This window comes from Stigmatopora argus, chromosome 4, assembly GCF_051989625.1.
Source record: "Stigmatopora argus isolate UIUO_Sarg chromosome 4, RoL_Sarg_1.0, whole genome shotgun sequence".
Classification (NCBI taxonomy): Eukaryota; Metazoa; Chordata; class Actinopteri; order Syngnathiformes; family Syngnathidae; genus Stigmatopora; species Stigmatopora argus.
Genome location: NC_135390.1, coordinates 5,300,187 through 5,321,921, shown reverse-complemented (window position 1 = coordinate 5,321,921; position 21,735 = coordinate 5,300,187). Strand labels below are relative to the sequence as shown.

At 43.4% G+C, this 21,735-nt stretch overlaps 3 protein-coding genes across 15 annotated transcripts in view; 2 read left to right on the top strand and 1 right to left on the bottom strand.

The window, feature by feature from the left end:
- Positions 1 to 6,443, top strand: part of oxr1a (oxidation resistance 1a) — a 136,504-nt gene extending 130,061 nt beyond the window's left edge. For all 10 annotated transcript variants that reach the window (XM_077599211.1, XM_077599214.1, XM_077599218.1 and 7 more), the window contains 4 exons: positions 1,589 to 1,741; positions 1,812 to 1,907; positions 4,637 to 4,710; positions 4,788 to 6,443. In XM_077599211.1, the coding sequence (XP_077455337.1) occupies positions 1,589 to 1,741; positions 1,812 to 1,907; positions 4,637 to 4,710; positions 4,788 to 4,923 (459 nt within the window). In that variant the 3' untranslated portion in view covers positions 4,924 to 6,443. The remainder of the gene's footprint in view (positions 1 to 1,588; positions 1,742 to 1,811; positions 1,908 to 4,636; positions 4,711 to 4,787) is intronic.
- A 200-nt stretch (positions 6,444 to 6,643) lies between these two features.
- Positions 6,644 to 21,735, bottom strand: part of sqlea (squalene epoxidase a) — a 17,552-nt gene continuing 2,460 nt past the window's right edge. Inside the window, exons 2-11 of the mRNA XM_077599221.1 lie at positions 21,167 to 21,428; positions 18,327 to 18,504; positions 9,474 to 9,570; positions 9,303 to 9,416; positions 9,067 to 9,238; positions 8,669 to 8,764; positions 7,763 to 7,905; positions 7,432 to 7,528; positions 7,270 to 7,357; positions 6,644 to 7,193 (exon numbers count right to left, since the gene is read on the bottom strand). Of these exons, the coding sequence (XP_077455347.1) occupies positions 7,001 to 7,193; positions 7,270 to 7,357; positions 7,432 to 7,528; positions 7,763 to 7,905; positions 8,669 to 8,764; positions 9,067 to 9,238; positions 9,303 to 9,416; positions 9,474 to 9,570; positions 18,327 to 18,504; positions 21,167 to 21,428 (1,440 nt within the window). The 3' untranslated portion in view covers positions 6,644 to 7,000. The remainder of the gene's footprint in view (positions 7,194 to 7,269; positions 7,358 to 7,431; positions 7,529 to 7,762; positions 7,906 to 8,668; positions 8,765 to 9,066; positions 9,239 to 9,302; positions 9,417 to 9,473; positions 9,571 to 18,326; positions 18,505 to 21,166; positions 21,429 to 21,735) is intronic.
- The window catches only part of LOC144073424 (uncharacterized), a 17,702-nt gene continuing 6,415 nt past the window's right edge, over positions 10,449 to 21,735 (top strand). The window contains exons 1-3 of one of the 4 annotated variants that reach the window (XM_077599224.1): positions 14,633 to 17,522; positions 18,292 to 18,418; positions 18,862 to 18,965. In XM_077599224.1, coding sequence (XP_077455350.1) covers positions 16,204 to 17,235 — 1,032 coding nt within the window. In that variant the 5' untranslated portion in view covers positions 14,633 to 16,203 and the 3' untranslated portion in view covers positions 17,236 to 17,522; positions 18,292 to 18,418; positions 18,862 to 18,965. Of the gene's footprint in view, positions 10,694 to 14,632; positions 17,523 to 18,291; positions 18,419 to 18,861; positions 18,966 to 21,735 lie in introns of those variants that run through there. The other 3 variants (XR_013300077.1, XM_077599223.1, XM_077599222.1) reach the window with 3 other exon arrangements.

Sequence of the window (21,735 nt, the reverse complement as noted above, 5' to 3'; positions counted from 1 at the left end):
ATTGTCAGCATTGTTAATATCACAAAGACCTTTTGAGAAGAAAGCAAGAGGACAGTTTTGACAGCAATAACAACACTGCTGACATGACAGCATGAATTCTGGAACCTGCTGTGCCAAAGTTAAAATTTAGTGTCAACTATAATATGTATCAATTGATTCCAGCAACATTTCTTTTATTCTATGCAGTAGAAACAAAAAAACTGACCATTTTGAAATATAATTAATATAATATATAATTATATATATATAATATAATTAAATAGTTGCTATAGGTCCAACACTCTGAAAAAACACAAAAAAAGGATATTGGAATGGAAAAACATTTTATCCCTTCTAATTCACCATCTTTTAACAGAGTCACAAATAACTAGTGGTTATCATGTTTAATAGTACTAAAATTAGACGGATTTTGCGGGGTGGGGGGGACTTTTTGCAAGGCAAGGCGCTCGTAAAATAACAAACACATTTAAATGAACTTGGATTATGATGCAGACACTCAATAAATTTAATCTAACTTTACACTAAACTAAATTCAAATTTAGTTTTAAAGAAGGGTTGGCTCCATTTGACCCGCCTCCACCCTGACTTTTAGGTGTTTTTTAAAAGGAAGGGTGCTGTTGGCTTTTGTCTTCCCTTCAAAATATTTTGAAAATGATGCACACAAATGTCCTCACAATAGGATAATGCATGACCACTTGCCACCTTGCCCGGTAAGTAGTACTCCTCTCATATTAGCGAACAAGCTCTGCCATTCGCACTGACTAACGGGGAAAAAACACTGAAAACATGCAACGCCCCGCCCAGTGTTCGTAGAGACATTACACAAGTGAGTTGCGACCAGAAAGACAGTGCCCATGGTGTTCTTATGAGCAGCCTCTCGCGTCTGCCATATGCTCGTATATCAAAATTTGTCTTGTATCTCAAGATAAATATTTGCTCAAAATTTTACCCGTATGTTGAGGTATTACTGTACTGTATATATTTGGGTCACTCACCATGAGTGGTGCTGCATGTGTATTGTAGGCCCTGCAGGCATTTTGCTTTCACACACACTTGCACATATCTAAATGAGTCCCAGTTGGCACCTTGACCGATGGATTGCCAATATGCGACTTCCTGTAATCACCCCAAGGATGTTACTCAGCGCAGAGCCGAGCCAAGTGGACCTTCATCTGCTCATTACAGCACCACAAACAGAATGCTGAATCAACAAGAAGAGGCCACAGACTGATGAACTATTAGAAAGTCAACACAGCGTTTAGATGCTGTTGTGCAATACTGTGTATAAGTGCTGCGGTATACTGTGGAGAGTATTTTAATTTAGTTTTTTCCAACTATGTTAGTTATATGCATCCGTCAGCCTTTTCTCTCAAAGTAGCAACATCGACCTCCAGTCGTTCAGCAGAAGGAGACAGTGCTCATATGGTGCTCTACTTCCCTCTCTCTAGGGATATCTTATGTCTGTATGCAGCCATGTTACTCTTCTTTAAATGGCAGATGGTGTGAAAAGGTCGTTGCAGATGTAATTGAGCATTGGTCACTGGCCTTTTTAGTGTTTCATTCCTTTTCTGCCTCTTTTCACTCCTAGCTTGCGAGGAATCTCCCGCCACGGACCATCGGTTATCCATGGACGCTTGCCTTTGGCACAACCAAACATGGCATGAGCATCAAATCGCTCTACAGAGCCATGCAGGGACAGGACACCCCTGTGCTCATGGTCATTAAGGACAGTGACGGACAGGTATGCTTTGAGATCAGCGCCATGTTAGTTCACTCAAACATAACTCACCCTGCCTTTTCTTTTTGTCTAGGTTTTTGGTGCCCTAGCCTCAGAGCCCTTTAAAATTAGCGATGGCTTTTATGGCACAGGAGAAACCTTCCTCTTTACATTCAATCCAGAATTTGAGGTAAGAAAAAAAAAAACCTTTCATGCTTGGTTTTGGAGTTCAAGCTCACTAATATTTTATCGTGTGTTTCATCTTGTTCAAAAGTCCAGCAGTGAGGAGCTAAACTTATACACCCACTGTCCTTTCATTGTAGACCTACTGACGTTTATTATTTGTCCATACCGCTCATCCTTGGATGCTAGGATCGCAGGGGGTGCCAGAAACTACCCTTCCATAGACTACTGTGTGGAGTTTGCATGTTTTCCCCAGGCATCCATGGGTTTTCTCTAGGTACTACGGTTCCCTTCCACATCCCAAAAACATGCACGGTAGGCTGATTGGACACTCTAAATTGCCCCTAAGGATGAGTGTGCGTGTGAATGGTTGTTTCTCTCCGTGTGCCCTGCGATTGGCTGGCCACCGATTCCGGCTGTCCCCCTGCCTGCTGCCTATAGTTAGCTGGGATAGACTTGAGCACCCCTCACAACCCTTGTGAGGATAGGTGATTCAGAACACGAATGAATCAAACAAATGTACCATATTTTCCACCCCATAGGGCGCACTTAAAGGTGTAAAATTTTCTCTAAAATGGACGGCGCACCCAATCAGTTGGAGCGCCTTGTTTATGTACAAAATTTTGCATGACCCTGACCGCTTGACTGACTGGTTTCATTTCTTGCCGACACGCTACTTATTGCGATGAACCCAGCGGACGTTCACTCTACCATTTACAACAGGGTTCCCCAAACTTTTTACCGTGAGGGCCACATAACCTTTCCCTTCTCTGATGGGGGACCGGTGTCAGTTTGTAACAGAAAAAGTGTGACGATCGTAGGGGAGCTTAAAAAAATTATTGTTTTCCAGAAAGCCACACATAACCAAATAACCCTTTCCAGGTTCTTTACAGGAAACAAATAATAACACTATTAATGAAATAAATAATAACTAAATAACCCTCTGAGTTCTTCACAGAAAAAACAGGAAATAAATAACACTATTTATGAAGTAAATAATAACTAAATAACTCTCTCTGGGTTCTTCATAGAAAAAAAAGCCATGGAACATTAACTTTCTGTTATGCCATGCACAATCCTAACAGATAAAAGTTCAGCTCAGTTGTCAGAGCAGAATCTCTCTCATGTCAACACTTTGCAGCACAGTGCTTGCTGGTGAATTAGGCAGTGGACTCGTAGCGGGGCGGTGAGACCCCTTTTTTCCAACTCCCGGTTCATGCGTCCCATTAGACCGCGAGTTTCGCCCACCATGCTAGGAGCCCCGTCAGTCGTGATGCTAGCTAGCTTTGACCAGTCCCAGTCCAACTTCTCCATGGTTTGGCACACTTTGTCAAAAATATCCTCTCCCGTTGTAGTCCCTTTGAGACTTTGGAGGGCTGCCAGATCCTCGCATATCTCAGTTTGCGCCAACTCCACGAATAAAAATGAGCACGGTGTCTTGCACGTCTGTGCTTTCATCCAGTGCTAATGAAAAAAAGTCAAATTCTTTCGTCTTCTGCTGCAGCTGGGCATATACATTACTCCCGATTTCTTCAACTCGTCTGGTGATTGTACTCGCCGACAGACTTACGGCATTAAATGCATCTTTCTTCTCGGGACACACCTCCTCCGCGACAGCATCCATACATTTCTTAACAAACTCTCCGTCCGTGAAAAGCTTACCGCTGCTTGCTTGCTATCAGTTTAGCAACTCGAAAGCTGGCCCGAACGGATGCCTGGTTCAGCTGAGCTTGGCGTACAAATGTATTCTGCTGAGATAGTAGTTCACTTTTTCGCTTTGAGTTTGTCTGATCGTATTTGGCCTTGCAAGCTATCGTACTTGTCTTTGTGACGGGATTCATAGTGTCGGCGAAGATTGTATTCTTTGAATACCGCCACTGTCTCTTGACAGATGAGACAAACAGCCTTTTCTTTGCATTGAACAAAAAAATAATCGTTTGTCCACTCCAGGTTAAATACCCTGCATTCTGAATCAATTTTTCTCTTACCTAACTTTTTCGCCATTATTCCGTTCTCTCTTTGACAGGGCGGGGGGGAAAAAAAATTTCTGGAAAAAAAAAAATCCAAATAGGAAATAAATCCGATAGCATCTCTGGTATTGTTCAGAGGGCCGGGCCAAATGTGCTGACGGGCCGTAGTTTGGTGACCCCTGATTTACAAAGAGGCATATTAACGTCCTTATTGGATTGGATTGGATTGGATTGGATAACTTTATTCATCCTATATTTGGGAAATTCTGTTGTCACCGTAGCAAGAGGGTGAGGATGCAGAAATAGGAAAGGCATTTTAGACATAAATAGATAGGTAATAAGTAAGTCAATAAATACATGAATAGATATATAAATAAATAATATTGACCCTAATAATGTGCTTTTGATTCAAACAGTATCTCAAAAATACCACGTGCGAAGATTTTCCCTTCACAGTAACACATTTGTACTCCCTATTGAAACCAGGAATATGGAGGTGAAAATTGGGAATCAGGGGGAGGTTTATACGCAAGAAATTGTAAAATTCAACTATTTTAAGGGTGTGGATTATATGCGAGTAAATAAGGTAAATCCTCCAAACTTAGTAGCAGTCGGGTATGAATTTGTCACCATAAGCTGATGTTTATTCAGATGGCACCAATGTTGTTGTGGGTTTAACAAGTCTTCAAAGAGTTTTAATTAATTATGTAAACAAGGAAATGTCACGCAATATAATCTGGTATGCACACTATTGTGTCTCCAACAGGTGTACAAATGGACAGGTGACAACATGTTCTTCATCAAGGGAGATATGGACTCCTTGGCTTTTGGTGGTGGAAGGTGAGTTCATGCTGGCCAACCTATAGCATCAGAAAACATTTTCAGGTTATGTATGACCTGACGCTTTTGTCTTCCAGCGGCGAGTTTGGCCTCTGGCTAGATGGAGACCTTTACCACGGCAGGAGTCACTCGTGCAAAACATTCGGGAACCCCATGCTATCTAAAAAGGAGGATTTCTATGTGCAGGACATAGAGATCTGGGCTTTTGAGTAACACGGCATATGATTGCACTGCGCCACAGGAGAAACAGACAAGTCCTGCTTGAAGCAGAGAGACGAACGAGCGGTCCTCCGTAGATAAATGGCAACGTCCCAACCCTAACTGCGCATCACTGGGGCCAATCCAGGCCGGAAGCGAGCTATCGGATGCTTGTTGTGCGTTACTACTGTTACTCTGGAGCATTTTTTTTTTGTGAACAACTACCTTTGCGTCTATCTCGTTATGGCCTCGTGCAACAACTTTGCAGCATAGAGATCAGAAAGGGGTAGCACTCTACTTTGTCCATACAGTAAGACGATACTCACTGTGCTTCAGGGTTAGATGAGAAAGAAGGGAAATCAATTTCTATCCACGCGGTGACGGCGGCGTCGTGTCCGAATACAGTCCCAACGGGAAGTGTTGAGGAACACTGAGGCCAAGTTGGGGATTTGTTAACTTTGTTCCATTTTGTTTTCCTCCCCCAGTTTGGTCTCCACATGGTCTTCTTGAGGCTAAACTAATGGCGTATTGTGTGTGGTAGTCCTCCCGTCGTTCACTGTCCTAGCACACCATCTGAAAGCACATAGCTATAACCAGATCAGCCATCGTCGTAACGTTCTGTTCAGTGGGTGTATGTGTGAATCCAGCTAACACCGGCTGTACTGTTAGTAGACAGTAACGTGTTGCAATAGATTTTGTGGAATATGCAAATAACTGTCCTGTGACCTCAAATAGCCCCAGCGAGGCTCGTGGCACTTTGGCCACAGTGGCCGCCGCTCGTGGCGCTATTAAGAGGAACGTGTAAAGCTTTTACGTCTTGATACACAATTTGCTTTTCCGGCCACCGGTTGAAAAAGCCCCGAGACGTGCTTTTACACGCATATGACAATTATATATCGCGATGTATGATTATATAGGGGTGTATATAATCATATAAATTTTGCTGTTAAGTGTGACAGTGATTAATTTGTGCTGACATTTCAGCTGTTACAATATCATGTATATTACCCTGTAAATTATGCTATATAAATATATATGACCAAGTGTGGATTGGTGGGTTTGCTTCTAGCACTTTAATCTGGTGTGAAAACGTCCAGGCCAGGTTCTTGGATTCTATTAGCAGTAGCTGTACAGTACTTTTGTTTAGATCTATAAAATGTTAGTAGAAAGCTTGCTGCTACCAGTATCGATAAGGTTATGCCCAAGCGCACCGTTTGTCCAAAACGAGGTTCACTCTGAGGTCACGAGTGGGCCGGAATGTGGTTCGGTGCGGTCGTGAGGGGTCTGGGTCGTTTCCTTGCTCGTGTGGCTGCCAGGTAAGTCTCAATTCAGACACTTGGGCGTGCTGGCAAACGGGCTGGGGATACTGCCTCAACCTCACCCCCGCCCTCCCTTTCTGGTCTTCCACACCAGTATTTGTGTCCTTGTAAAGAGTCACAAAGAATAATATGGATAATTCTTCCAATTATTTCACCAGAATACCATGTATCAGTGATGTATAAATTAATAAAGATAATTTAATGGTTATAACCAGGGATATGTCTGCATTTGTCATCTTTGCATCTTTTCTAGTTTTGTCTCTGAACAACCGTCACATACTATTTTAGACAATTCCATTCCTTGTTCATTTAAAAAAAAAAAACGCGATTTGAACCGAGCTGTATTCATGTTCTGTAGCTACTTTTATGTACATATTGAACAATGGAAATATTTTCCAAAGGAAGACAAGACCAGATTTGACCAAAATAAATCAGTTTACGTTTAATGAGACTAATATTCAATATGAAGCTTTAGTCCCAAAAATATTTTCTTTACATTGTGATTATAAGAATAACAGTTTCACCATGACAAATTAGAAGTGGAGGAGGAAAAAAAAATCTTTCGCACCCTTCCAATATAGATATGTAGCAAACGGTTGGGGATTTATAAAAACAAAGACATTTCGCCAAGTCAACATGTATACTGTCGATGAAGTCCTCATTTGTAATAATTCACTTGATTTTTGCTGATGGTGAAGGCAGTCCCATGTGAAGACATCTAAAAAAAATAGTACTACTTTTGCAAAAGTCTGTGTACCCCATGGAAGAATGCTTCAGTACACCAGGTACTTGAGCTCAGAGTAGATGAGCGGGAACATGACAGTGCATGCTCGGAAGAGAATTGTGACACTTTTAAATAAAGCTCTGTGTTTGGTGCTCCAGGACTCTGACTTGAAGTTGAAATACACGGCGTACAAGGCAACGGCAAAAAAGTGTCCGATAAGGATCATTGGTCTGGGTGACAAACTGGGGTGGGGGGCAAAAATGGAATTTGTTAATTGACAGAAACGTCAAAGGCACCCAGGTATGTTATCGTACGTACACTGATAGGAGTCCAATTGGACCAGCAATGCACTCTCCTCCAAGTTTGAAGTATCGAAAGCAGGCTTTTCTTAGCTCGTGCAGTGACTCTGCTCAAAACACACCAACGTGACAAATATTTTCTTTGTCGTGCTACCGAGGTTTGTTGGATTCCGACGCTCACCGTCTGTGGCTGCAAATAGCTCGTATAAGGCCTGGGCCAACACGTTCACCACGAAAGAATGTGATGACTTGCGCTCCCAGTGAAATTTCTTCTTTGCCTATTAGGTGAGAGAAAGGATTGGCAAATTTCAACACAGAAAAAGCTCATTACAACATTGTATTTTGAATATCACTGAGCTGACGCTTTGCCAAAGGGTTTATGCCGCTGTCTTTTCTTTTAACATCCAGTCAATCATGGGCGTGCCCCTTTGTGTAAATTGTTAAACGGGGTTTGTAGCTTGCACTTTAAAAAATAATAATTGCCAATTATAGGTCTCGACATCTGCTTTCACCTGCAACAGGGCTCTGTCATCTCTTAGGTCTGGAATGTTCCAAAGCAGGCTCCTCCAGATGCGGACATCATTGAGAGCGACGCTCATCCCTCCGCCAGTCAAAGGGTGTCTCATGTTGTAAGCGTCACCCAGGAGCAATACGCCTGCAAACCACGTGCATCAACTGGGTCACATGTCCTTAACTGCATGTACCTATAGTGAGTGATATTCTTGAACATTAGATTAGATAACTTTATTCATCCCGTATTTGGGAAATTTTACTGTCACAGTGGCAAGAGGGTGAGAATACAGACACACAGGAAAAAACATTTTAGACATAAATGGATAATAAATAAGTTAATAAATAAATAACTGTTGCTGAAATATATACATCTATATATACGGATATATATGCACGCACACACACACAATACGTGTATATATATATATATATATATATATATATATATATATATATATATATATATATATATATATATACATTATATACATATACGCATATATATATACACATACATACCTATATATGTATATATATATATATATATATATATACATACATAAGTATACATATACATACATGCACATGTATACATACAGTTGGTTTTAAGATTGCACAACATGCACGTTAACATGCACAGTGGATTTAAAATATGTACACTGGCCTTTCAAAAATGCCCATAAAGTTCTACTTTGGTTTGGTAATTGGACCATTAAATCTCAGATATTTTTGTTTCGTTTTTTGTTTTTCTACGCACCTCAGTTTTTTTTTCAGCTGAGTCGTACAGTCATCATGGATTAAAATATTTATATCCGGCTTATATCCGAGAACATACGGTATTTTTTTCTCTCCCAACATCAATTCATTTCCAAGCACAAGCGGGCAGCTTCTGTATGAGTAGGTACCTGACTTGTTGACAGTGGACGGGGGGAGGTAGCTGGCAGGCATGGACCGGACACGGTCGTTCTGTAGCGCCTCCATGAAAGCGTCCTTTAAATGCTCTGAAGAGAGAGCACAGAGGCTTCATCACTCGGCCCCAAAATGTAGAAATCCGACAAATCAATACCCAAGTGTAAGCGATGGCAACATTTCAGCCAGACCCTTAAGGTTAGCTCTGCTTCCAGCGTGTACCTGTGATAGTTCACATCAAAGTCCATTCAGCCCTATTATAAATACCAAAGCCATCAAACGTGCCATGTATATGCAGACTATGCCATGGAACTAAGATTCTACCCCGTTGATTTGGATTGCCCTTCAAACTGGCAGTGCTTAAAGTGCATTCGAGTGTCTGTTGTGACTTTACCCGGCAATTGAGGGTGTATTTTCTCGGCGAGGTACTGTGGAAGGTTTCGTGGCATCTCCCCTCTTATGTCCACAAGAACTCTTGTGTGATTGGAGGAGATCTGATAGATCAGCACGGGGCTGGGATCGGCCAGCACTAACTCAGCGTGATTGGCTTTAAACTGGGGGCAGTCCTAAGGAGAGCAACAGGAAATTATTAGATCAATAAAATGGATCTGCACGTGCATGTGTGCGCACCTTCATGAGGCAGCCAACAAAGTGAGAAGAAGTGTGAGCTTTTCCTGAGACCAGATTCTTCCTGAATTTGGAGAAGCATCCATCAGCCACCACGGTCAGCGCTGCATGAACTTCCTGTTGACAAGATCTCATGAGCAAATGTTCAAAATGAAAATTATGTCCGCTGCATACCTTCACGTCCCCGCTGTTTTTATCCTTGTAATGAATTCCTGTCACACAGCCATCCTCGTCCTCCAAAGTGGTCACCGTGCCTTCGATGAATGTGACACTAGGGGGCGCGCAAACACAAATGCACAAAGGCAAGCAGGGATGGAAATGATTCAGTAAGATCAAAGTCTTCTGCATGCATATTCCCATTAATACTTATTGATTAGTAACATTCGTAACAATATTTTCAAAAGAATTCGGAGACATTTTGTCCTTTAAAAGTTGTGAAATGACTAAAGAGGGCACATATTTTCATGTATTTTTACTTTTCAATTTTGATTATGGCTCTCAAGGAATAACATTTGAAAATATGAATTTTTATGGCTCTCTCTGTCTGTCAAGTCAACTATGGAGAAGATATAATAATAATCGGACATAGGCCCCTGTTGTCGTTATCACAACACAAAAAGCCTACTTGTCATCACACGCAGAAACTGCGTGTGACGAAATTGATGGTGCTTCTCCATAAGCTACGTTTACTCGGCAAAAGACCTAAATCAGTGTAGTTACGGACTTGTAATTTGGCATTCTGCTATTGTGGATACAGGTCGCTTACCTCTCGCTTACCTCTCACTGTCTTCCACTTACCTTACTTCAGTCAGCTAGTAGGAGGCAGATCACCACCCAAACCTCTTTTAATATTACCGCAGAAGGGAATGTGTGTTATGTTACCGCGAGTTTAGATGTCTGATGGATGTGGGGAAAAAACTGTCCTTAAGCCTATTTGTCCGTGCTTTGTGGGACCTATAGCGTCTGCCAGAGGGCAGCAGCTGGAACAGATTGTGACCAGGGTGGTAAGGGTCCCCTATGATGTTCTTGGCTCTGCTGAGGTAACGAGGGCTGGCAATGTCTTCCAGTGAGGGCAGAGAGCAGCCGACAATCCTCTGGGCAGTGTTAATCACTTTCTGCACGGCCTTTTTGTCTGCCACCGTGCTTCCAGCGTACCACACTGTGATGCCGTACGCCAGGATGCTCTCTACAGTGGTTTTATAGAAGGTTAAATGTCTGCCCCTCCTCCAGCCCAACAGGGGGCAGAAAAGAAAACCCAATCAAAGTCACCTCACCTCATTTCCTGCCTGAGATCATAAGGCATGAGCCAGGATATAAATTCAGAGTCCAGCCTTGAAAGGAGACAGGCGAGAAAGGAGCAAGAAATACCCTTCAAACCCAATCACACGCAACTGGTAGGATAAAAAATAAGTACCACCTAGATGCCAGCTGATTGATGCTTAATTTGTTTTCTCACAACCATAAGTTGTAGTCTTTGTAGTTTCCTTTAACTTGGATTACTCTTACGACCAATCTTTGTAAAGTGAATATTTGTGTTTGATTTACTCAATCAGTTAATGTACCCATTCACTTCCACTCTATCATTTGAACGCTCTTCTGCTTTTCTGTAGTAAATTCAGGATGTTATTAGTAAACTCAAGAGCAACACTTTGATCAACATAGTAACTTGAAACTTGAATGATGTCACATGCTTCCTTCTTTAAGGTTTTCAACCTATTCACTTCCTATCACCATAAGCTTCAATAAAACTGTAAACTGGAAGGATTTGAGTCGTTACTGCTGTGAAAAGATCGGGGGCCCTTTTCAAGTTTGGGGCAAAATTTGAAGAAAGTAGAGAGAACTTGACAGTTGAAAACCAGTGTGGCATTAAAGACATAGGATTAAAGGCCTGGAGTCAAAGCCAACGCAGTCGTCGGAAAAGCCTCGAGCGGGGCAAAGCCTCGAGAGCAAGAGGAAAAGCCTCAAGAGCAAACTAAAGCTCAAGCCATGGCGGAAGAAGCCACTGGGAAAACAATTGAGCTGCTAAAGTCCGAAATGACCAGAGCAAAAATAGCCTTCATCAATCAAGCCACTTACTTAGGAGAAGAGGCAAAACAACTGGTAAAATCTGAGTTGCTGAAGGAATACAATATGCTCTATGCAAATGCACGAGAGGTGAATTGCACCAAAAGCCATTACAAACTCGGCCTCCTAGCTGAACTGGGAGATGATGAGGAAGATAGAGAAGAGAGATTGGAGAAGCAGCAACTGGCGAAAATAAAGAAGACCAAAGAAGACTGTGAAACCAAGCTGACAGAAGTAAGGAAAACAGTACAATCAAATCTCTGGGATAGATATGGTAGACTTGAGCTCTCGATCGCAATCGAGGAAGCAGAATCATACAGCGAAAAGGCCCTTGAGACCCCAGTGTCTGCGGCATATAAGTACGCCTATGAATTCCGAGTATGCTATGCTAAAAGACGCATAAATGATTTCGCGACAGCACTCAGGGAATGGGAAGAATGGATCCCAGATGAAGCAAAAGCCACCCTGGATAGGAGACTGGGAAACCTAAGAAAACAAATGTCATCTTCAATGTAAGGAAGGCAGAACACCTACGAAGGTCCGAGGGGGGCAGGGAATGAGAGAAACAAAACAACAATAGCTTTGGAGATCGTTGGGGACCTGGATAAAATCCCCATCCTGACATCAGACCAACCCCGGAAAGTGATTGACATGATCCAAGCAATCGAAAAGGCCCTCAACGACCTCATAGAACTCGAAAACACTGTAGCCATCAAAAATCCGCTTGTAATCAGATCAATAGAGAGTAAATTACCAGAAGCAATAATGAGAGACTGGTTAGTCTTCATGACCAACCCAGCTAATGGAGTCACCTCAGACAACCACTTCGACAACCTCCTAAGGTACCTGAAGGACCAAGAGGGGGTCTTGGAGAGTATTGAGCAGCTTAAAACATGTCGGAAGCCCGAGAAAAGATCAGTCGAACCCAGGCCAAATGAATCCAGGAGGTACGCCTCAACCAAGTCCACGAGTAAAGGGGGATGTGTCGTCTGTGGGGATGAGGGGCACAGAGAGAAGCTTTTCTTCTGCAGGATGTTCAAAAACCTGAGACCAAAAGACAAGTTGAGTGCTGTTGAAAGGTTGGGAGCCTGCAAAAAGTGCCTAGGGTGTCACAAGGATGAAAGCAAATGCAAGGACACTTACTTGTGCAGGAAACAGAGCTGCAAGAGAGACCATCACTTTTTCCTGTGTCAAAAAGGAGACGCGATACCAAGACCAAACGTGGGGAGGCACGAATTGACAGAAGAACAACAGCGATTCGTGTCTACAATGTCCCCCGAAGCGGCAGAAGAATTCAAGAGAGTCTTCACCAATGTTTCGGCAAGTTCGCTCTGCACCGACAAGTAGCAATGGGTCATAGTGAAGGGGCGGAACTCCCAGTGATGCTTATGCTCCTCGAAGTAACAACCAATGCAGGTCAGAAAATTGGAACACTGATTGACTTGGCGTCTGACACAAACTACATTACCCACAGCGCAGCCAAAAGGCTCAACCTCAGAAGTGAGGTCACTCTATTCCATTCTATGTCCACGGTGTTGGGTGGATGGTTCTGAAAGAAAGAACAAAAAAATATCAGCTCCGAGTGAGAACCAAGACACCCACGGGGACGCAAAGAGACCATGAACTCACCTGTTATGGTTTGAAAGAAATAGCCAGGATAAGTAGGACTGTCAAACCTGAAGAACTGAAAGGGTTCTTCCCAGATGTCAGCTTAGAGGACCTGCACAGGCCAGAGCGGGTCGAGCTGCTCATCGGTCACCGGGAAGGACGCCTCGCACCACAGAGGGTGAAAGTGATCGGCGACCTCGTCTTGTGGGACGGACCATTGGGAAAGACCGTTGGCGGAACGCACCCAGACCTCTTTGAGGAAGAGTGTGGCAGCTCGCACATCCAGAACACACTTTGCACGGTCCATGAGGGCCACAGCTGTGAAATACCAGGAACTCAGAGCACCAGAGGAATTCAAAGCTGAAACTAGAAGCACTGTCATAGACAAAGAATTCCTCAACTGGTGGAAATGGGACAGTATCGGGGCAGCCTGCGAACCAAAGTGCGGAGGATGCAGATGTGGCAACTGCCAGCCAGGAGGCAAGGAGATGACACTGAGTGAGGAAAGAGAGCTGCAAATCATCAGAAAAGGCGTCACCTATGTCACCACCGATGATCACGTCGACCAACCTCACTGGGATACGAAATACCCATGGATCGAAGACCCCTTCTCTCTACCCAACAACAGAAGCGGAGTAGAAGCAACCTTTCTGAGGACAGAGAAACAACTCAAAAAAGATACCCAGTGGAAAGTGGCATACGCATCCCAAGTCCATGAAATGGTGGAAAGAGGAGCAGCAAAGAAACTCAGCAAAGAAATGATCACCAATTGGAGAGGAGCGGTGTGGTACGTTAGCCAGTTGGTAGCGCCAAACCCCCACTCCGTAACCACACCAGTGCGCCTAGTCTGGAACAGCAGCCAGAAGTTCAAGGGACTTAGCATGAACGATATCCTGTTGAAAGGACCAGACGTCCTCAACCCGATCCGAGCAGTTTTACTCAGATTCAGAAGAGGAGTGCATGCAGCACTTGGAGACATCAAGAAGATGTACAACTCAGTGTGGTTGGAAGAACCAGAAATGCACCTCCACAGATTCCTTTGGAGAAACACCGAAGACAGTGAAATTGAGGAGTATGCCATCACCCGAGTCAACATTGGCGATCGTCCAGCAGGATGCATTGCACAGCTGGCAATGAGAGAGACTGCAAAGCTACCCACGTTTACTCACCTAAAAGAGGAGTGCAGAATCCTGGAGGAAGATTCTTATGTTGACGATGTGCTCACCTCTCATAACGACTTGGAAAAACTGGATGGATACACCAAAAAAGTTGAAGAGATCCTGAAAACAGGTGGCTTCATCCTCAAACCCTGGCTCCGGTCAGGTCAAAGTGGGAGGGAGATACTCACAACAGGAGCATCATCCAGCAATCGTCCACTCTTGCTCGTTTTGTGTTTTTGCTGCTTTTCATAATGATTTGATTTGGTGATTCTCAATGATCCCATTTACTTTGATTTGCTTTGTACTTTGTGCTTTGGCTTTGTTGTTCTGTCTAATCACCCTCTTGCTACTGCCACAATGAAATTTCACGAATACGGGATGAATAAAGTTATCCAATCCAATCCAATACTCATTCTACCAAATCAAAGAAGAGGAGATGACAAAGCCCTTGGAGTCGGCTACATTGTTGAAAGTGACGAACTGTACCTACCCAATGACCTCCGTTAACTTCTCAAAGAGAAGAAAGAAAATGAGGGTGGGCCAAAACCTCCTGGAAGAAGAGGTGAGAGAAAACACTCCCAAACCACTGACTAGGAGACAATTACTAAGCCAGGTAGCTGGCCTCTATGATCCGATAGGCCTTGTCATCCCCGCCAAACAGAAGGGTGCCATTCTGGTCAGGAAAGCTTTCCAAGAAGCTGGAGCCAGCAGAACCCAAGACACATGGGAAAAACCTCTATCGGAAAAGTTGAGGGAAGAAGCAATCCAGTTATTTGAAGAATACGTGCGTCTCAGCCAAGTTACCTTCCACAGGAGCCTCACACCGCGGAACTGGACCCGAAAACCGTGGGGAGTGACATTCTCTGACGGAAGTGACCAGAGTTATGGAGCCGTGGTGTACCTCAGATGGGAGACAGCGACGGGCATCGAAGTCAGACTCGTCGAGTCCAAGGCGAAACTCGCACCACTTGACCAGAAGGGAGAACCAGTAAAAGCTGAAATATGTGGCGCTGTCTATGTGGCTCGCCTCAGAAGATGCATCGAAAAGCACAGTCGAATGGAGATTGAAAAATGGGTCCAACTAGTAGACAGTCAAACTGTGTTAGGAGCAATCCAAAGAGACAGTTACGGATATCAAACTTTCTTTGCGAACAGAGTCGGAGAAATTCAGAAGACCTCAATGTAGCGGACATACTAACAAGAGGATTTGCCCCAGAGGACCTCAGAGAGGGCTCCACGTGGCAAAATGGACCCGAATTCTTAAGGCTGCCCATAGGAGAGTGGCCAAAGAAGTCGGCCAAAGAAGTCGCTGCCTATGCAAGGGAAGGAATTAATAAACTCCAAAGGAAATCTTTCACAGCAGTACAGACCAGGTCACAGACGCAAAGAGATACGAGCGATGCACCATTTGCCGGAACAAGTAATCCGACGCATGCCACGAATGGGGAAGATCGGAGTATCCCACAAGAGGCTGCAAGCGGAGATGAGCCCCGAGACCGAAGACCTCCAGCCGGATCTGCTGTGAAAGAACTGATCAATGTAAGGAAATTCAGCAGCCTAACCAAGTTGATCGGGGTCATAGCCTGGGTATGGAGAGCTGCAACAAAATGGAAAAGTGTATTGGGACAAAACCCAACTACAAGTAAACCAAAGAGGCATTGACTTTCATCAGACCAGATAGAGTCCAGAGCCAAGCAAGCTGTACTTACACTGAGTATGAAGATTCAAAGAGAGACCTCTTCCAGGCAGCCCAAGAGGGTGCATCCTTCCAAGACACCACCCTCAACAGGTTGGCTGTATACAAAGAGGCGGAGACTGAACTCTTGGTCTGTGGAGGAAGATTCCAAATCTTTGACAACGACAAAACTGCCGTACCAATTTTACCCCATGATGCATGGATATCTTCTCTTCTGGCACAAGAAACCCACAACGCAAACCATGAAGAAACAGCAGGTATACTCTTGCGAATGAGGAAGAAAGTGTGGGTTATAAAAGGCTGAAGATTGGCTCAGAAGATCGTAAATGATTGTGTAACTTGCAGAAAAAACAAAGCCCAAAGATGCTAACAAATCATGAGTGACCTCCCATCCGAGCGAATGACACCAGCCAGACCATTTCAATACGCAACTGTGGACCTGTTTGGTCCTTATGAAGTGAAGAATGAGGTGAAGAAGAGATCAGGACTCAAAGTATGGGGACTAGTTTTCTGCTGCATGGCATCCCGAGCCCTACACACAGATGTTGTAAATGACCTGTCATTTGAAGGCTTCCTGTTGGCCTACAAGAGATTTGCAGCATTAAGGGGACACCCAAAGAAGATATGGTCAGATCCAGGGAAAAACTTCATGGGCGCCAGGCCAGCCCTCAAAGAATTGCATGCCTTCCAGAGGAAGCTGGAAGCATCCAAAGTTGAGGATGAAGCCTCCACACATGGAACGGAATGGAACTGGAAACTCCACCCTGCTGACTCCCCACACCGAAATGGAGCTGCCGAGGCCGCAGTACGCACTGTAAAACGTGCCCTGCACAACCTGGGAGGAGACAGATGCTTCACATGGAGTGAGTTCCAAACCTTCCTCTACATGGCGGCCAACCTGGCCAACGAAAGACCCATTGACGCCAGAACTCAAAGTCGTGAGGAGTGTATAGACTACATCAGCCCAAACTCTCTTCTGCTGGGAAGAACAGGACCCAAGGGAGATGTAGGAAGCTTCGACTTTCAAGGATACCCCTACAAAAGACTTAGAGCCATCCAGACCGAAGTCGACCGATTCTGGAAGAAGTGGAGCCAGCTGGCGGGACCCAATTTGTTCATCCGAAGCAAGTCGCACACAACGAACAGAAATGTAGCCACAGGAGATATTGTCTGGCTGGCCGACCAAAATGCTCTAATGGGCCAGTATAAGCTTGGACGAGTCGATAGTGTCGTCCCTGACATGAAAGGCATCGTCAGAGATGTACACGTCAAGACCTTCCCAAGCTACCCCGTCTCTACTACCAAATCTGATCAGGCAAAGAAAACCCCCACAAAAATCCCTTCCACAATTCTGCATAGAGATGTACGACACATCATTGTCCTGATACCTGAGGAAGAACAAATATAAACCAACAAAGAAATGAACGATGAACAACCAGTAACTGTGTGACCTCTCTGGGTTCAAGAACCAAGATGCCAAGTGGGAGGTGTCAAGTCAACTATGGAGACGATATGTCTGCCCCTCCTCCAGGCCAACAGGGGGCAGAAAAGAAAACCCAATCAAAGTCACCTCACCTCATTTCCTGCCTGAGATCATAAGGCATGAGACAGGATATAAATTCAGAGTCCAGCCTTGAAAGGAGACAGGTGAGAAAAGAGCAAGAAATACCCTTCAAACCCGATCACACGCAACTGGTAGGATAAAAAAATAAGTACCACCTAGATGCCAGCTGATTGATGCTTAATTTGTTTTCTCACAACCATAAGTTGCAGTCTTTGTATTTTCCTTTAACTTGGATTACTCTTACGACCAATCTCTGTAAAGTGAATATTTGTGTTTGATTTACTCAATCAGTTAATGTAACCATTCACTTCCACTCTATCATTTGAACGCTCTTCTGCTTTTCTGTAGTAAATTCAGGATGTTATTAGTAAACTCAAGAGCAACACTTTGATCAACATAGTAACTTGAAACTTGAATGATGTCACATGCTTCCTCCTTTCCCCCTTCTTTAAGGTTTTCAACCTATTCACTTCCTATCACCATAAGCTTCAATAAAACTGTAAACTGGAAGGATTTGAGTCGTTACTGCTGTGAAAAGATCGGGGCCCCTTTTCAAGTTTGGGGCAAAATTTGAAGAAAGTAGAGAGAACTTGACACTGTCAAAAATTTTCATAACCCCTGCTCTATTGCCTAACGGTGACACCTGATGGATCTTCATATTTTTGCAAGCAACATTCAGTCACACCTAAGGGCACTGTATCATTTGTATTAAAATATATTCCAAACGTGTGGTTGATATTTTTAAATTAAAGTCAATAAATGTGAATGCTAAAGTTAAATCCGGAGTAAAATTGTGGTTGCGTGTTGTTGGTTATGTATTTTAATTAAAGAAAAGAGTTTGATTTCAATTTTCCATCACCAATTTTATTTAGTCATACCTCTACTTACGAATGCCTCTAGGTACAAACGGAAGCCAACTGCAACACGGAACTTACTTGGGTTCAGCCTGGGCAGCCCTCCGCAGCCCCATGATGAAGCGGCCATGATGGAAAGCACGTCCGCATTGAACGCTCTCCTTGGCCTGAGGGTAAGGAATCTCCACCTCTGTGCTGCTTTCCATGTCGTGGATAACGTAACCGTTCACCAGATGAGCATCCAGACCCTCCACTGAGCCTGGTTGGGGCATACCGTTTTCTTTCAGTTAGGCTTCATAATACTGTACAAGGTTCAATGCTGGCATGGCAAGTTTTTGTTCATCCAGTGTGAGCAAGGCGATGTGACAAAAATTGTTATCACGATAAAGAAAAAAATTATCAGTCTATTAATAACTTTTTTTTGTTTCAAATTTGAAACTTCAAACTTCTGTGAATAGGTAAATAAATTACTTTCCTCCTTATTCAAATATGAAAGTAACTATGTTACCTTACTTTATAAGAAAAGAGAATATGAAATATAAATTTAAAAGCTATTTTTGATGTTCTGTTGTCAATTTTTTTTGACAGCCTCATTAAACATTATTCTATTTTATAGAGGAGTGTTTCCCAAACACTGTGCCGTGAGCGATGGTCACATTTTCCGTGGGAAATTACCTGCCAAGAAGTCATGCATTGCAATTAAAATTGAACAATGATGAACAATAAGTCCAGTGTAATATTCTAAGTTGCAAATTTTAACATTACAAGAATAAAGTCATTTTGTTGCTTTGTTTTAACGTAACGTGAAGCAGAAGTTGTTTAGTTTCACGAGCATGAACTTTTGGCGACGAAAAGCCTGTTACCTCAAAACTGCTTTTCACCTAATATTAAGACTGGGGTAAATTACTTATTTTTACTTCACATTTGAGTTTGATTTATTTAATAAATCTGACAATGATGAGGTTATTGATGAACATAAACATGAAAATAAGGGCGGCCCGAGTGGTTAGCGTGTCGGTCTCACAGTGGGGGACCTGTGTTCAAATCCAGGTCGGTCCACCTGTGTGGAGTTTGCATGTTCTCTCGAAGTTGTTTCAAGGTTGGCGGACTTTTGACAGCGTAAGCTCGGTGCGAGGAATTACAAATAGTTTTTTTGTGTTTCTTTGATTCCTGTTAATAAAAAATTGATCACTATAACTTTATATACTAAATAAAGGCGACAGAGATTCAAATTAGAACATTTCAGATAGTGGTGTGCCTTGAGATTTTTGCAATGCAAAAAGTGCGCCGCAGCTCAAAGACAGTTGGGAAACACTGTTTTATAAAACTTGACCTCGTGTAAAACACTCAATACGCAAAGCAGGTTTGGCCAACCATGATAATGCATTTGTTTAGCATTTGTTTTGGCCCTTTCCAGAGTTTCTGGAACTTTTTTTTGCCGAGTAAACGCAGCTTATGGAGAAGCACCACCAATTTCGTCATACGCAGTTTCTGGGTGTGATGACAAGTAGGCTTTTTTTGTTGTTGATAATGACGACAGGGCCTATGTCCGATTATTATTATTATTATTCTGTGGTCTTGTTTGAGTAAAGGGTCAGTTCTGGTTTGCCAGTATTTTAGTGCCTGTTTTGCCTGCTGAATAATTACTTGTTAGCTCCACCGATCCACATTGGCCCTCCCCTAGTGTCAGCCTATTAGCTTACCACTTGTGTTGCTTGATATCTGGCAGTTTGATTCTATATATAAAGTAGTTCCCCTGTTTCCGTTCTGCCCTTTTAAGGTTTTATTCTTTGTGTCCTGTATGCTGCTGCCTTAAATTTATCTTGATGTTTTTTTGTTTGTTTGATACTTTTCATTTCGTTGAGCCTGTGTTGCAGAGATCAAGACACATTGACTCATAATGTCCATACACAATAACATGCCCTGCTTGACCATCACTGGCTGCAGATGATTGTGACATTGCTTGGCCAATCAGTGCTACGAGGAATTCATATATATTGAATTTTTAAAAAAAAAATCATATTGTATTTTACACTAAAGTATGGTTCGGTGAATGCGCATATGAAACTGGTGGGCTCTGGCAGCTCCAACTAGGTTAAGAAACACTTTTCTATTGCCGTGTTATCACATTTTAAGTCGTTGAGTTTCCTTAAATTTGTTGGTGATGGGCCACCCAAGTCCTCCTGACTTTTGTGCGGGCAGTCCTGGTTCGATTCCCACTCGGTGGCAGTGTGAGTGGTTGTCTGTCTCTGTGTGTGCCCATGACTGACAGGCGACCAGTCTTGGGTGTAGTCTGCCTTGCGCCCGAAGACAGTTGGGTTAGGCTCCAGCAACCGCCGCAACCCTTTCGAGGATGGGCGGTATGGAAGATGAATGTTGGTGAAGGGAATGTGATTACGTTGCCATAGTCATCCTATATTCAATTTATTTGCAGTTCAGGAAGCTGGTCTAAACCACAAAAAGGACTATCTAAAATCTAGAATTTGGACTTGGTCCACTGGCTCACATACAGTTCATTTATTTTCTGAACCGCTTATCCTCACAGACCTTGCGGGCGGTGCTGGAGCCTATCCCATTCACGCTTACACTCATAGCAAGGGGCAATTTATAGTGTTCAACCAGCATACCATGCATGTTTTTGAGATGTGAGAGGAAACCATAGTGCCCGCAAGCAGGAGAGAACATGCAAACTCCACACAATGAGGACCGACCTGGGATCGAACCCTGGACGCCAGAAGTGTGAGGCCGACGTGCTAACCTCTCAGATACAATATAATGCAAAAGGATTAAGGTATGAAAACCGCAATAAGCAAACAGCCCATTACGAATAGCATTTTTATCAGATGAGTTTAACAAATATTGTAAGGAACAAGGCTTTACTGTGGACAAAGTTCCAAGGATTCATGCTCAGTGTGACTAACCTTCCAGGCCAAGCTCTTTAAGCGCTCGATAGCCTCCAGGTTGTAGAAGCTCCCCCACTATCCTGTCGGGCTCCTTCAGGTCTCTCTCCACCACCGTTACCCTTCGGCCATCCCGCGCCAGTACGGCCGCCATTGCCGAGCCCAGGACCCCGGCACCCACAATCACCACATCTGGCTCTATGTCTGTCCTGAGGTCCGTTGAGCCCACTTGAGAGGTGCACGTTGGAGACCCATTTGCCACTTGTTTCCTACTTCTTGGGCTCTTTTATAGAAATGATATAAAAACATAATTGGTTAAAAAATTTTTTTTGCTCCAATACAATTGTTTTGAATATTTTTAAAGTGCAGTTTTATTCCCTTTTAGAAAATTAAATAGTTTTAACTTAAAGTAGCATCATATCTATAATTATTTAAAATTTAGTTAAACATTGTTAAGAATAGGGCAGGCCAGCGGCTCAGTGGTTAGCGCGTCGGTGTCACAGTGGGATTGTCCATATCCTTGTTTCCTGCGACTGGTTGACCACAAAATCAGAGTGTCCCCTGCCTCTGGCCCGAAGCCAGCTGGGATA